The sequence below is a fragment of the Capricornis sumatraensis genome, chromosome 8 (genome assembly GCF_032405125.1).
Source record: "Capricornis sumatraensis isolate serow.1 chromosome 8, serow.2, whole genome shotgun sequence".
Taxonomy (NCBI): Eukaryota; Metazoa; Chordata; class Mammalia; order Artiodactyla; family Bovidae; genus Capricornis; species Capricornis sumatraensis.
Genome location: NC_091076.1, coordinates 86351211 through 86365025, shown reverse-complemented (window position 1 = coordinate 86365025; position 13815 = coordinate 86351211). Strand labels below are relative to the sequence as shown.

At 56.5% G+C, this 13815-nt stretch overlaps 1 protein-coding gene across 1 annotated transcript; it reads left to right on the top strand.

Annotated features, from left to right (window-relative positions):
* The first annotated feature begins 3804 nt into the window (after window positions 1-3804).
* On the top strand, window positions 3805-9741 carry EPN3 (epsin 3). Its single transcript, XM_068978239.1, is given in 9 exon segments — window positions 3805-4342; window positions 5352-5470; window positions 6484-6612; window positions 7541-7628; window positions 8098-8367; window positions 8543-8659; window positions 8788-9018; window positions 9241-9452; window positions 9454-9741. Coding segments are annotated over 9 exon segments (1806 nt in total). The 3' UTR covers window positions 9556-9741.
* Window positions 9742-13815: the final 4074 nt, after the last annotated feature.

Here is a 13815-nt window from a genome sequence, read left to right as displayed (position 1 = left end):
CACTCTGAGCCTGATCCCGTGTCAGAGATGCAGAGAGGGCGCTGTGCCTAAAGTCCTGATGCCTCCTTCAGGGTGGCCGCAAGGACCAGACGGAAAACCAAACAAGGCAGTAGCCCACCAAAGGGCCAGCCCCAGGGAATGGTGGTCCTGGCCCAGAGGAGGAAGGGTGGGGGGGAGTGGGTGTTGCAGCCTCCCCTGCCCACCCCTAGTTTCCCCTGAGGAGGCAGAAGAAGGGTTAACTCACTGCAGAGTGGGGGTGAGTCCCCAGCACTGGCGCGAGATCTGTCCCTGGCAGGCAGCCTTCCCACCTCTGAAGGTGCTGCCTGCCTGGTCAGCAGGAAGGGGTTAACACGCCCTGCGCTTCCTCCTGTGTCCTGTTACTGCTGAGGCAGACCTGCCTGGCCAGCTGAGCAACTTTCCTCCTGAGTGCTGCCTGCTGGTTAGGCGTCCAGGAAACAAGTAGGCGGGAGGCAGGGCGTTAGCCCCTTCTGTGGACCCTGAGCCACCCTTCTGAGGGGTCTGCACCTCCTGGGAGGCGGTGGGTCTTCGGGACGAGGGTCCGAGGTGGATGGCTCTGGGGATACTCCCGAGGCTGTGCCGTCCCTCTGCTGCGCAGGCTTGGAGGGTCACTGCAGAGGCTGCCTGTGGCCCAGGGGCTGGGGCCAAAGGAGGCTGCATTGGAGGTAAGCTCTGGTGGTGCCTGGTATGGAAAGCTGGGGGCTTAATCTCCCTTCCAGGTCTGAGGGAGAAGGATGAGGGGGGCAGGGTCACAGAGGAATCTGGAAGCGTCGCCCCCTACTCCCACCCCTCCTCAGGAAGGGGGCCTCCCAGGGCTGGCTCCCCATCCCGGGACCAACATCTTGGGTGGCATTCCCCACAGACTCCTTCCACGGCTTCTTCTCAGCCTCTGTTGCAGGTCTAGCCTCAGGACATCCCCCCACCCCCAACTCCAGTGCCCCCAGGACACATCTACCTTTGGGCTGACTTAAGCTTAGAGCTAGCACTCACTCCACTCACTGCAGCAAGGGTTAGGGCACTGCCACTCCCTGCCCTACTCAAGCGGCACCTGGTGGGAAGGGGCTGCCTCAGCAGAGGACGGGAGGGGGTGCTGGCCCATGGGGACACACACAGGCTTTGACAAACTCATGCACATGACTCAACATATCTGGGTTCTTTCCATCTCTCTGGATCCACTCTCTGGGAATGCCATCTGCTTCCTTAGTCCTGACAGATCCCCCACTGCTGTGGGCCCTGAGAAGTTCTGCCTGTAAAGTTCTTGGTACCCCAGATACGGGAGAGAGCGGATGCTCTAGCCCCTGTGGCCTGCCCTGCCCCCTGCTGGCCCTTCTCCTGTACCCTCCTGCCTCCCCCCATCTCTGAATTGGCTGCTCCGCCTGGGCTTCTCAGTGTCCTTCCTTCCACCTGACAGGGTCTGGCTCAAGGTCACTGCGGTAATTCCATACTAGGCTGCCTGGCTGCTGCCGCTGCTGCTGCCACCACCTTATCAGCTGCTGGGTTTCTGTTTCACTCCCTTTTATTTCTGGGCATACTGTGTTCGATAAAACCCTGTGCTTGTAACACTGCTGGCAGCCCTCCCAGCCACCCCCTCCTGAGGTCCTTCCCCTCCTTCCCCCTCCCTTTCTTGCTCCCTGGGCCTCACCTTGCCTTCTCTTCCTCCCTACCGCTTCCCCTCAAACTTCAGTGGGGGTGGAGCCTCCTGGTATTTCTGATTCCTCCCTTAGCCCCGCTCGCTGGCAAAAATGTGCAGAGAAGGCCCGTCCATTCCCACCTCCTAGGAGGAAAGTTCAAGCAGAGCCACAGGGCCCACACAGAGGGTCCCCTCCCACTACCCCCGGCCAAGCAGGAGGGCCAGGGCTCCTGGTGCAGTCAGGATGCTCGACTGGTTCTCCTGGTTTCAGTGGCCAGCCCTGGGAGAGGCTTGTACGCAGGCAGGCTCTAGGGCACAATTATTTCTCATCTTGACTCTTGCCACCTGCCAGCCCACAGGTTGGGGAGGTAAAGACAGGTTTGAGTCACTAGTGAGGGGGAGGGCAGGCATTAAACGAGTGCTGGCCAGGGCATCCTCAAAGAAGGCCTGTCGCTGGGATAGCAAGACAGCAGACTGAAGGTAAGCCCATCCTCAGCCAGTGCTTTCTGTCCTGCCTGTGCTCACACAGGGCCCTGTGCTGTGGGCCCAGGCTCTCCCAAGCACAACTGGTCCTGATGAAAACTCCGAAGACTTTGAACGGTGCCCAGGTTGGCAGGGTTGGCTGGAGAGTTGAGGTTGGTTGGGGAGGGGAGGTTTGTTTTAGGCTGACAGGGCTGGCTGGAGGGAGAGTTGTTTGTTGGGGGGTGGGGGTGGGGAGCTCCTTCCGACTCTTGCTGAGTCCCAGGGAAGAGTTGAGAAGTACAGTCTCCATGGGTGGTGCTGGAGGGTTTGGGTGGCGGCCAGGTCCAGCCATTGTGATTGTGTGTGTGTGCGTGTTCATTCCAGAGGGACAATGGTGGCAAGGGGAGGGGATTTGGATTTTGGTTTCTGGTGGGGTCCTAGAAGAGACTTCCTCTGTCTCGGGCCTGGTCCTGAGGTTGTGGGGAGGGCAGTGGGCTGGCCCTAATCGTTCCTCAGCTGGGAGATCAGAGGTCTGTCATGGGCCCAGGGCCTTGGGGATTTGGGAAACCCAGACTGACCTTGCCCTCAGGTCATTTCATTTTGGCTGAGAAGGTAGGACTGAGACAATAAAGCAATCAGGTGAATTAATTACAAAACTGGTGATGCTGACAATAAGTACTGCATTTGTCTCCTGATCTGTACGTGTTAGTGCCAGCTAAGCCACCTACAAGTGACTGTGGGCATGCCATACCCCTCTCTGGCCTCAGTGTGTACAGTGGGTCCTCTTTGGAGGCAGCCTCCTCCAGATGCTCCTTCCTTGCCTTGCTGCCTCATTCCTCCTCACTCTTCCCTTTGAATCTCAGATCTCAGCTCAATCATCACCTTCTCTGGGAACGCTCTCTTGATTTTCCTAGCTTGAGTATTCCTGTGTTCCTCTGCCCTCCCATGTTGGACTGTGATTGCCTGTACCCTCTCAACAGGACATGGGTGGGCCAAGACTTGTACTCTATGCTTGCCATAGTGCCTGGCTTAGAGAAGTCCCCAGGAAATTGGTGTTGAATGAATCAAGCTACAAAAATAAATGATATAAAAACAGAGGAAAGTGAGGATGGAGAAGCTGGAAGGATCAGGCTTAAGCCCAATCCCAGCAGAACCAGGAGAGTTAGCAAGGTACAAGCAAAGCAAGCAGGCATTCCTTGGGGCTTACTTTTGTGTCCCTGACTAAGGCCAAAGGCTGTGGAACATATCTGCCTGGGTTAATCCTGGCTCTGCTTTCCCCAGCTCTGTGATCTTGGACAAGTCATTTAATTCTTCTCCGACTTGTTCCCCATCTTTGAATGAAAATAATATCTTTGTAGGTGTGATTGTGAAGATTAATAAGCACACAAAGATAAAAGTACCTCCTGAATAATAAGAAAAATAAGTGCCTGCCAAAGGCTGTTCCTGGCAGCAGGGACACCCAGGCCAGGCCTGGTGGGCCAGGCCCACCTTGCTGGCTAAGTGGGGCCAGCGAGGTGGACCATCAGCTCTGAGCTCCAGACCCTCTCTTCCTCAGACCCATGTGGAAGCCAAGGACACAGCTGCCCTGCTGAGAGCACAGCGGCGCACCCTTGGAGACCGTGACCTCGTGACAGTGGCCCTCGGCCCTCCACCTCCGGCTGGGGCAGGGGCCGCCCGTCTCCCAGTCCTCGGCCATGACGACGTCAGCGCTGCGGCGCCAGGTGAAGAACATCGTGCACAACTATTCAGAGGCGGAGATCAAGGTGCGTGAGGCCACCAGCAATGACCCCTGGGGTCCACCTAGCTCGCTCATGTCCGAGATTGCCGACCTGACCTTCAACACGGTGGCCTTTGCCGAGGTCATGGGCATGCTGTGGCGGCGGCTCAATGACAGTGGCAAGAACTGGCGGCATGTGTACAAGGCGCTGACGCTGCTGGATTACCTGCTCAAGACAGGCTCTGAGCGGGTGGCCCACCAGTGCCGGGAGAACCTCTACACCATCCAGACACTCAAAGACTTCCAGTACGTCGACCGCGACGGCAAAGACCAGGGCGTGAACGTGCGCGAGAAGGTCAAGCAGGTGATGGCCCTGCTCAAGGACGAAGAGCGCCTTCGGCAGGAGCGCACCCATGCCCTCAAGACCAAGGAGCGCATGGCACTGGAGGGCACGGGCATCGGCAGCGGGCAGCTGGGCTTCAGCCGTGCCCGTGGTTCCCCATCCTCCTACAACTGTGAGTCCAGGGCATGGCTGGGGACAGGGAGGCAGCCCAAGTTCTGACTGTAGCTCTGTGACCCCAGCTGTAGATAAGAATCCCCCACTTGGAGGAGGGTCTGAAGATTCCGTGAGATAAAGAGGGTAACACGCCCGCACACAGTAGGTGCCCAACAAGTCAACGTGAACAACAGTGTTATTTATTGTAGGTTTGTTACTGTTAACTCCTGCCTGGTAGCGGGGTGGAGGCAGAAGCATAGCCTCAGTCCTTATTCTGCCCCTTCCAAGCCGTGAGATCTCTGCCAGCCAGCTCTCTGAACCTCAGTTTCCTCATCTTTAAAGTAGGGACAAACTAATCTGTCTCCATTGTCCAATTTGAGGACTAAATGAGACCAAGCCCTAATCTGTCTCCATTGTCCAATTTGAGGACTAAATGAGACCAAGCCCAGGAGTACCCTCAACCCTGTGCTCAGACAGGCAACACACAGTGCTGCAGAGTCGCATTCCTCTTGAACCCCCAGCTCAAGGGCACTGCTCTTGAAAACTGGGGCGGCTGCATACTCCACTCTCCTCCCCGAGAAGAGGGGCACTTCCCTGATCTGAGGGCACTCAGAATGGCTTTCCTTAACAATGTGCTGAGGGCTTGGAGAGCTGTGACCTTGACTGAGTGCAACCTCTTGCCCTCCCACCACACTTGACCCTGAGCTGGATGGGGCGCAGCTGGAAGAGTCCAGGAACTTGAATCAGGGGACCTGGGTTCAACTTGCTGCAGGACCTTGGCCAGGTACCCCTCAGAGCTGCTGCACCTCTGTAGAGGAAGGATTGGAATCTTTTATTTGGGTGAAATGGAAGCCCTGCAGAAAGTGCCAAGCACACTGCTTGACCCCTTGGGGCCCGAGTCTGCCAGCTGCTGCTCTCCCCCTCAGTTTCCCTCTCTGAGCTTTAGCTTCCTGGCAAGGGGGGCGGTAGGGGAGCCCATGAAGACCTGCATGGTTACGGAAGCCACGATGGGTGGCTGGTCGTTGCAGCCTCCTCCTCATCTCCCCGCTACACCTCAGACCTGGAGCAGGCCCGGCCTCAGACATCAGGAGAAGAGGAGCTGCAGCTACAGCTAGCCTTGGCCATGAGCCGAGAGGAGGCTGAGAAGGTGAGGCCCCTCCTGGGGCACCTGGGGGATGGGGTGAGGGGGACTGGAGGAGGGATGTGTGCCTGGATGCCTCACACCTTAGATTCTTGGGCTTCCCTACTCTGGGCCCCAAAGCCCTAGTCCTGCTCCCAAGGACAGCATAGGGCCTGTGTCCCTTGGGTTGGGTTACTGGGATTGGGGTCTGACTCCTCACCCTGGGAGTGGGGTCCTCTCTGACTGGGCCTGGAAGGGGTAGTGTGTGCGTGGTGGGTTGGCAGTCCCTGTTTGTCACATGGGCCTGCTGTCACCTCACGGAGGGGAGGGGGTGAGTGTGCTGGCAGACACCTTCCTAGGAGACACAGAAATATGCTGCCCCCATCAGCTGTCTTGTGGGGGTCCAGGGACAGCCAACCTGACAGCCTCCTCTCTGCCATTGCCTCTGTGGATCCAGGCAGATCCGGCGGGACTCACACAGCAGGGCCTGGGGAGCACTCAGGGTCCCAGAAGAGGATGACTCTTCTTTTTAAACTGCATCTCAGATCCAGCTCCAGGCAGGGAGCAGACTACACTCACACTGCTGTCTCGGGGCAGGCTGCCCACAGCCACTCAGGGTGGGCTTTCCTGCACAGGGCGATGTTGCCTTTTGGCCCAGATAGGAGGACTGGGCCCAGTTCACCCCTCTCTTCCTCCCTCGCAGCCGGTCCCCCCAACCTCCCACAGAGATGAGGACTTGCAGCTGCAGCTGGCTCTGCACCTGAGCCGGCAGGAACAGGAGAAGGTAGTAGGCTAAGCCACCCATGCTGGTGCTGGCGAGGTGCTGGCGAGGTGCTGGCGAGGTGCTGGCGGCGGTGCTGGTGAGGTGCTGGCGGAGGTGCTACGCGGGTACTGACCAGGCTCTTCCACCTCCCTGCGGTGGTCCTGCTGCCCCTGACCTCAGGGCGCCTCCCAGCCTGCACTCTTCTTGACTCTAGCTCAGGTCCCCTCAAGTCTAGAACGGGCAGCTCGAGTTTTCCTTACTCTGGTGCCTTCTGCAGGAGGTGAGGTCCTGGCAGGGAGATGACTCACCTGGGGCCAATGGTGCTGGAGCTGGAGCCCATCGTCGTTGGGACAGAGAGCCTGAAAGAGAAGAGAGAGAGGAAGAGGAGAAGCTGAAAACCAGCCAGGTAGAGGAGTCTCAGGTAGAGGGTTAAATATTGATAAAGAGTACAGAACAGTGCTTGGTGTATAGTAAGCACCATTTAATGTTTATTCAGTGAAAATCAGGGTAGAGGGGATGCAGCAGACTGAGGTCCCGTCCTGCACGGGCTGGTGACAGCTGGTGGCAAAGCGGGATGCAAAACATCCTGATGTGAGATGCCGGGTTTGGATTCTGTATTTGCTGCCATTTACTTTACAACTCAGGGCATGTCATTGTCTTGCCTCAGTTTCCTCCTCCATTCAAGTGTGCCAGTTGGACAGTTCCAACTCTGACATTCTAGGAGCATGTGATACTGTGGATCAAGTCTGAGAGTAGCCGCTGGTATATGGTACTGAAAACATCTTGGGCTCATACACATACTGTCCAAGGTAGAAGAGTGTGTAGCTGCTGGTAGCAAGGCTACCCTCCAAAACTGCTCATGCTACCCTTGGGATGTCTCTGTACTCTTTCAGCCAATGTTCACGGTGGCAAATTTCTTTCGGACATGGACTTAGGGAAGCAGGCTTATCATAAAATGTGTCTTACCACTGATGGGCTGAGGGGCAGGACAGCCAAGGAAGGGGTCAGGCAGGCTTGCCTTCCATCCCAGCTCTCCCTCTCCCTGGCTGTGTGACTTTAGGCAATTGCTCTCTTAGCCCAAGCTAGCACATCTGTAAAATGGGAACCCCAACAACCTTCCCTAATCACAATGCAGGTTGTTAGGAAAATCAGACACTAAACGGATGAGGAAACATTTTATAAACGGGAAAGCGCTCTGCAGAGGCAAGGGATCATTAATAGATGTTTGTGGAACGAGTAAAGGAGAATGAGCTGGAGTGAGGATGACAGGTCAGGGCCCGCCCTTCCTCTGGGCCCCGCCTTCTCTTGAGCATGGCTGCCTCTCCCCCCAACAGTCCTCCAGCCTCGACTTGGTGGACATCTTCGCATCAGCTTCAACCCTGCCCTCCACACACTGCTCTGCTGACCCATGGGACATCCCAGGTGGGCATGCAGGGCTGCAAAGGGCTCCCAGCCTGGCCCCCGAGAGCCCCTTCCCCCCAGACACCTGCTGGCATTCCTTCCCCACAGCTGAGGGCTACTAGGCACGTCATTCACTTCTCTGAGCCTCAGCTTCCTCTGTGCCTTGCAGTTGGAATGAGGGAGGGGACACCTCTAAGGATCTCAGCTTTTGGGAAACTCAGAAATGTTCTCTTGTTGCTTCTGGTCACCCTGAGTTTCCTGGCCCAGCCTGTCCCTGACTGGGAATGCGGCCTGAGCTGCCCTTGCCTGGAGGGCCAGAATCCTAGGATGAACTTGCTGAATATGGGCCTCAGCTCACTGGGTGTTCCTGAGTCTGCATCCCATGTGTGAAATGGGCCCTTGTCCTCCCAAATTGGTCTAGGTAACTGGGAAGGCTCTGGCCTGGGAGTCTGAGTGGCTTGGGGTCACATCTGTGCTATCCCCATTTCAGGTCTCAGGCCTAACACAGAGCCCAGTGGCTCATCATGGGGGCCTTCGGCAGACCCCTGGTCTCCAGTTCCTTCAGGAAGTATCATGTCCCAGAGCCAGCCCTGGGACTTGCCTCCTGTGCTCTCCTCCTCTGAGCCCTGGGGCCGGACCCCAGTGCTGCCTGCTGGACCACGGACCACAGACTTCTGGGCACAGAACTCCACCCCCCACAAACTCCCCAACAATGGAGCCAACCCCTGGGGGAACCTGGTAGAGACCTTCAACACACCTGGTAAGTGGAGGGTCAAAGGGTATGGGTGAGGGGCTGGAGGACTTCTGGGCCCCCCTCCCTCCAGTGCCAAAGGGCAAGAGATCCTGTGCTAAGAGGGCAACTTGCCTGGAAAGGAGCCAGCCCGTGCTTGCCCTTTCTGCCAGCCCATCTCATCTTCCTTTTTCTCCTTGGCTAGCGTTAGATGGTTCTTCCACCTTTGACCCATTGGCCAAGCCTCCAGTATCCACAGAGTCCAAGGAAGGGCTAGAATGCACCCAGGCTCTGCCCTCTGGGAAGCCCAGCAGTCCTGTGGGTAAGCAGGAGGCAGGGAATGACTGCAACTGTGGGGAAAGATGGGCCCCCAGCACTGGCCTCAGCCTTCTTCCTCTCAGAGTGACCACTCACTCTCCCTACCAACAAGCCCTGTCATTTCTATTCCAGAGCTGGACCTGTTTGGAGACCACACCCCCAGTGTCAAGCAAAACGGCACAAAGGAGCCAGATGCCTTTGACCTGGATGTACTCGGGGAAGCACTAGCCCCGTCCAGCAGGGACACCCCAGCACGCCGGACTCCTGAGTCCTTCCTGGGCCCCTCAGCCTCTTCCCTGGTCAACCTTGACTCATTAGTCAAGGTGCCCCAGGCTGTAAAGACCCGGAACCCCTTTCTAACAGGTAGGACACTCCCTTGTCCCTGCTGGGTCTCCACACTAGAGTCCCCTACTCTTTGTTTCTCCCTTCAGAGCCCAACCCCTGCCTTAAAATCTTAGCTCTTTTTTTTTTTCCCTATTTCTAAGACCCGAGATCTTGCTACCTTGCCCCCTCTAGCCCCCTCCCCACTTAGGACTATGTCCCCTTGGCCCGCTCCAAGTCCCCCAACCCACCCTCGTTTCGCAGGTCTCAGCACTCCATCCCCCACCAACCCGTTCGGCGGGGGCGAGCAAAGCAGCCGGACTCTGAACCAGATGCGCACAGGATCGCCAGCGTTAAGCCTGACGGCCGGCGGGCCGATCGCGGCGCCCTTTGGCTCGATGACCTACAGTGCCTCCCTGCCCCTCCCGCTCAGCAGCGTGCCGGCCGGCGTGACCCTCCCTGCCTCGGTCAGCGTCTTCCCCCAAGCCCGCGCCTTCACGCCGCCGCCCTCCGGGAGCCTGCCGCAGCCTCTGTTGCCCACCTCGGGCTCCGCCGGACCGCTCAACCAGACCCCTCTGACGGATACCAACCCTTTCCTTTGAGCAACAGCCCCGCCCCCGGCCGCCGGCGCGTGCTCGCGATGCCCCGCCCCCGCCCTGCGCTAAGAACACTGGGCCCCGCCCCTTGGCGCGGGGCGGGGCGGAGCTTCCACGCCAGGACCCACCCCAGGAAGGAAGGAAGGCTGAGACTCCGCCCAGAGACCGGTCTGGACCTTGCCCCCAGCTTCCGCGGACGCTTTGCAGTTCCCGGAGCTGCAGACTTCTCTGGGGCGGAGACCACGCCCCGTAATAAAGACTGGAATCCCTGTCCTCAGCTCTCCCCAGGTGGACTTTTTGCCAGGCGTGGTGGCCAGGTCTGGACCACGCTTGAATCACTGGCTACCCTGGAAACGACTGCTCCACAATGTGGGGCACAAAAATGCTCCCACTTCCCATACAGCCCCCTCAGCCTAGCGCCTTCGCTTGTCCATGCTCCTGAGACCCTCTCTCAGTCATTCGATCATTTCATCCATTTATCACACAGCGGCGCGGGGAATAATCTAGAAGCAAAGGACGATAGGCATTTGTTCCCTTGCACAATCAATATGTGCTAAGCACCTTAGACCGATTATTTCGTTTAATCCTTGCATCAGTATTCTGAGGTAGATAATATTACTCCCATCCAGGACCAGCTACATAATTAGTGCAAAGTAAAAATGTGGGGTCCCTTGTTCAAAATTGGGTTAAGAATATCAAAATGGGAGCAGCAGAGCATTACACCAAGGGCAAAGCCCTTGGCCCTGCTCCTTCTTTATAGGTGAGGTTCAGAGAGGTTAAGCAGTATGCTTAAAGTCACAGAGCTGGCAGAGTAGGGCTGGGATTCCAAGTCAGGGGACCTGGCTCCTCTGCTCTGAGCTCCCATGCTGGGCCCCAATATTCACAAATATTGACTGGCTGCTGTGGACAAAGCACAGGGCTCATCTCGGGAGGGACTCAAGAATTGCTAAGTGCACAGTCTCCAGGAGCTCAGAACCCACAGGGGCAAGCCCGGTCCAGGAGTCCCCACAATCCTTTGTTTTACTGACCCACCTTAAATCTGGTTCTTCTCTCCTCTCTTCACCAGGACTGGCAAAAAACTCAGTTTCAAACATGACCCCTCCTAGGGGGCTGGTGTAGATCAGAAACTGGGGGAGGAGCAGAACCTATTACCTCATCCTGAGGGCCACCATAGTCACCCTCATTCCTTTTCTACTCAATGCTGCCCCCAACCACAGGCACTGGTGTGGTCTTCAGTGCTCAGGGGCTGGCCCTGCAGGCTGCAGGCCTTTTGGGGGCCTAAGGTAAAATGTCCTTCCATAGGCCAGAAACAGCAAAGTTGAGGGAGGATACAGTGCTGGTCTTCTTCCTAAGGTAGGGGTGGGGAAAGGAGCTGCTTTGCTTTCTGGAGGGAGGCAGCCCTACTGTAGCTGTTACAGACAGGGTGGACAAGAGCATCTGCTTAGGAGTGGGACTGACAGCGTTCAAAACTGCTCTAAGGTTTCCACTTAATCACTTGTAATAAGTGGTTATGCCCTTGACCTTGAGTAAATAACTTAACCTCTCTATGACTGTGCCTCCATTTCCTTATTTGTCAGATGAGGACAAGAGTTCCTTACTCATGAAGTGGTTGTGTGGTTCCTCCCAGGCCAGTGTCCAATTCAGCCCAGGGTCCACCCAGTTCAGAGACTCACCTTGAGGAATGAATCTGCTACATCCGTCATTCCTGGTTTTGCCAGGCAGTACCCAGACCCATCTGTCTTCTGCACAAATCTGGGAGATCTCCATCCTTCTTGGTCACTGACCCACCTTTCACCCTTCCTCAACCTGGGTCTCCTCTTGTTAACTGGCTCTCCCTGTGGACACCACTTAAGTGAGGATTCCCAAGGGGTGCTATTTTGCCTCCCACCAAGAGGACGTTGGTAATCTGGCTCCTTATCTTGCTCTGGACCATCTTCTGCCTGGCAGACCCCTCCCGCCTTGGAGGTTAGAACCACTGGGCCTCCTCCCACAGGGGGCTGTGCTCCACCTCATTCTTGCCATGCTCCAGCCTTGGCTCATGGTCTTCTCACCCAAATCTTGCTCAATCTTGTATGACTCCGCTATCCAAGACGATGACCTCACCTCACCACCCCTTGACCTCTCAGCTGCTCCCACATCTGGTCAAATTTTGGGGCTTGTCATCATCCCAGATTTCTCCACATTAAGGGCAGACTTCCTGTTCTCTGATCTTGACCTCATTCCTTCCAGGAAGCATGCACACCAGGGTCTCCCACCTGCGGACACTTCCATCACCCCACTATCCCAGTTTCTCAGAGATCTCTCTCCTCCAGGTCATCAAAAGCTTTCTCTCAACTGAATCCTTCCCATGATATTTGTCATAATTAACCTCATCCCTCTTGAGAGTGTCTTTCCATCTCTCCCCTCACATCAAGTGCCCATCATCTCTATGTCCTCTTTCCCCTCCCTCCTAAGCCCGCTTCAATCAGCTTCCACTGTCAGCCTCACCTCCTGGAACACATCTGCTATGTCCACCAATGGCCTCCACGTTGCTGAAGCTACTGGACCTTTTTCAGTCCCGTCCCAGTCGGCTTCTCTGAAGTCTGACTCTCCCTCCCTGCCACTCTGTCCCTTTGAGACAACACCCTCTCCTGGTTTTCCCACGACTCTCTGTGTCTTGAGTTCGTCAAGGCCAAGTATGAGCCCGAGCCTCTCCCTGCGGTCACCCTGGGTGATCTCTTCTGTGCCCACACCATCTCTGCACTGAACACCTACTCTGCTTCCTCTCTCCCACCAACTCCTCCTCTGCGTTCCTGAGCCTGCCATCTTCACACATACATCTCAAGGTCATCTCAAACCAACACATCCAAACAGGACCTCTTGAGCTCCCAACCTGACCCTCTCCCAGTGCCCCCCTTCCTTCTCAGTACCAGCCCCATTCTGCACTTCACTCTTGACACCGCCCCCCATAGACAATCCTGATGATGTTTCCTTTTCTGCTGACCTCAAGTCTACCACCTTCCCTACATCTCTACCTTTCATAGTGCGGACCTCCCAGAGCTCTCCTCTGGGTCCTGCTATGGCCTTTGAACCCTTCTGCTTCCACTGGTGCCTCTTTACAGTCCATTCACCACCAGAAAGCTGGAGGGACCTTTCCAAAACGCAAGGTCACTCCCTCGACTACAGCCCTTCCACAGCTTTCTTCTGCTCTCATCAGTCACCAAACTCCTGCTCACAGTTCAAAACCTGGCCCCTGCCCTCCTCCCTCTCTACGTCACCACCTCATCGGCGCCTCTCTGTGCTGGCTTCTGCAGCACCTCAGCCCTGCCTCACTGCTGTGCCACAGGGCCTTTGCACATCTGTTCCCCCTGCTTCCCCAGCACGTCCCCCAAGCCCTTTCCAGATTGCATCCTCTTGTTCTTCGAAGGCTGCTACACAAATGTGATTTCCTTAGGAAGGCCTTCCCCCTCCTCCCTCCCACCAGACCAGTTTCCTTGTGATACCTAGTCATGGCACGTCTCACAGTGGGTGGCTGTACATTAATCTGTATAGCTGTTGGATTAGTCTTTGCCTTGCTCATCAGACTGTGAGTAACACAAGGATGGGATGGCTTGGTCTCTCTCTGCCCACTGTTGTACCTAGCAGAGTGTCTCATGGGCACTCAATAAATGTTGACTAAGGGTAGTAAATGAGACTCATAAAATACCTGATAACACCTGAAAGTGGTTCAGTATTATTATTCAGGGAAGGCTTCCTGAGGGGGTGGGGTTTGAGCAGGACCTTCAGGTGAGGGGGCAGAGCAAAGGCGAAGCTCCCAGTTTGGATGGCCTGGAAAAGCCACGCCTTTGCCTCTCACCTGATTTCTCCTTTGTAAAACGGACAAAGTTGAACAAAATGACCGGAGGCTCTGGCTTTCCACGGCCCTGGCATCCTCACAGCCTCCATATTCTCCGTAAGAGGGTTACCTCCCCGCAGGCCCTGATTTATGTCCTATCGAGTCCGCCCAGTTTTTTGCACAGACCTGTGTCCTCCTATGGGCTGCCGTCTATGGGGTCGCACAGAGTCGACACGACAGAAGCGACTTAGCAGCAGCAGTGTCCGCCTAAGCCCCGAGTATACGGTCTGCAGTCCCGTGATCGGCCACCGAGCGGCGCTCAGAGACCAGCCTGCTGCCGGCCTTATCGGCGAAGACACTCCCGCGGCCGGTTCGGTGCCTGGGCCTGCCCGTCGCAGCTTCCCTCCCGCCCTCCCTTCCTGTCCGCAA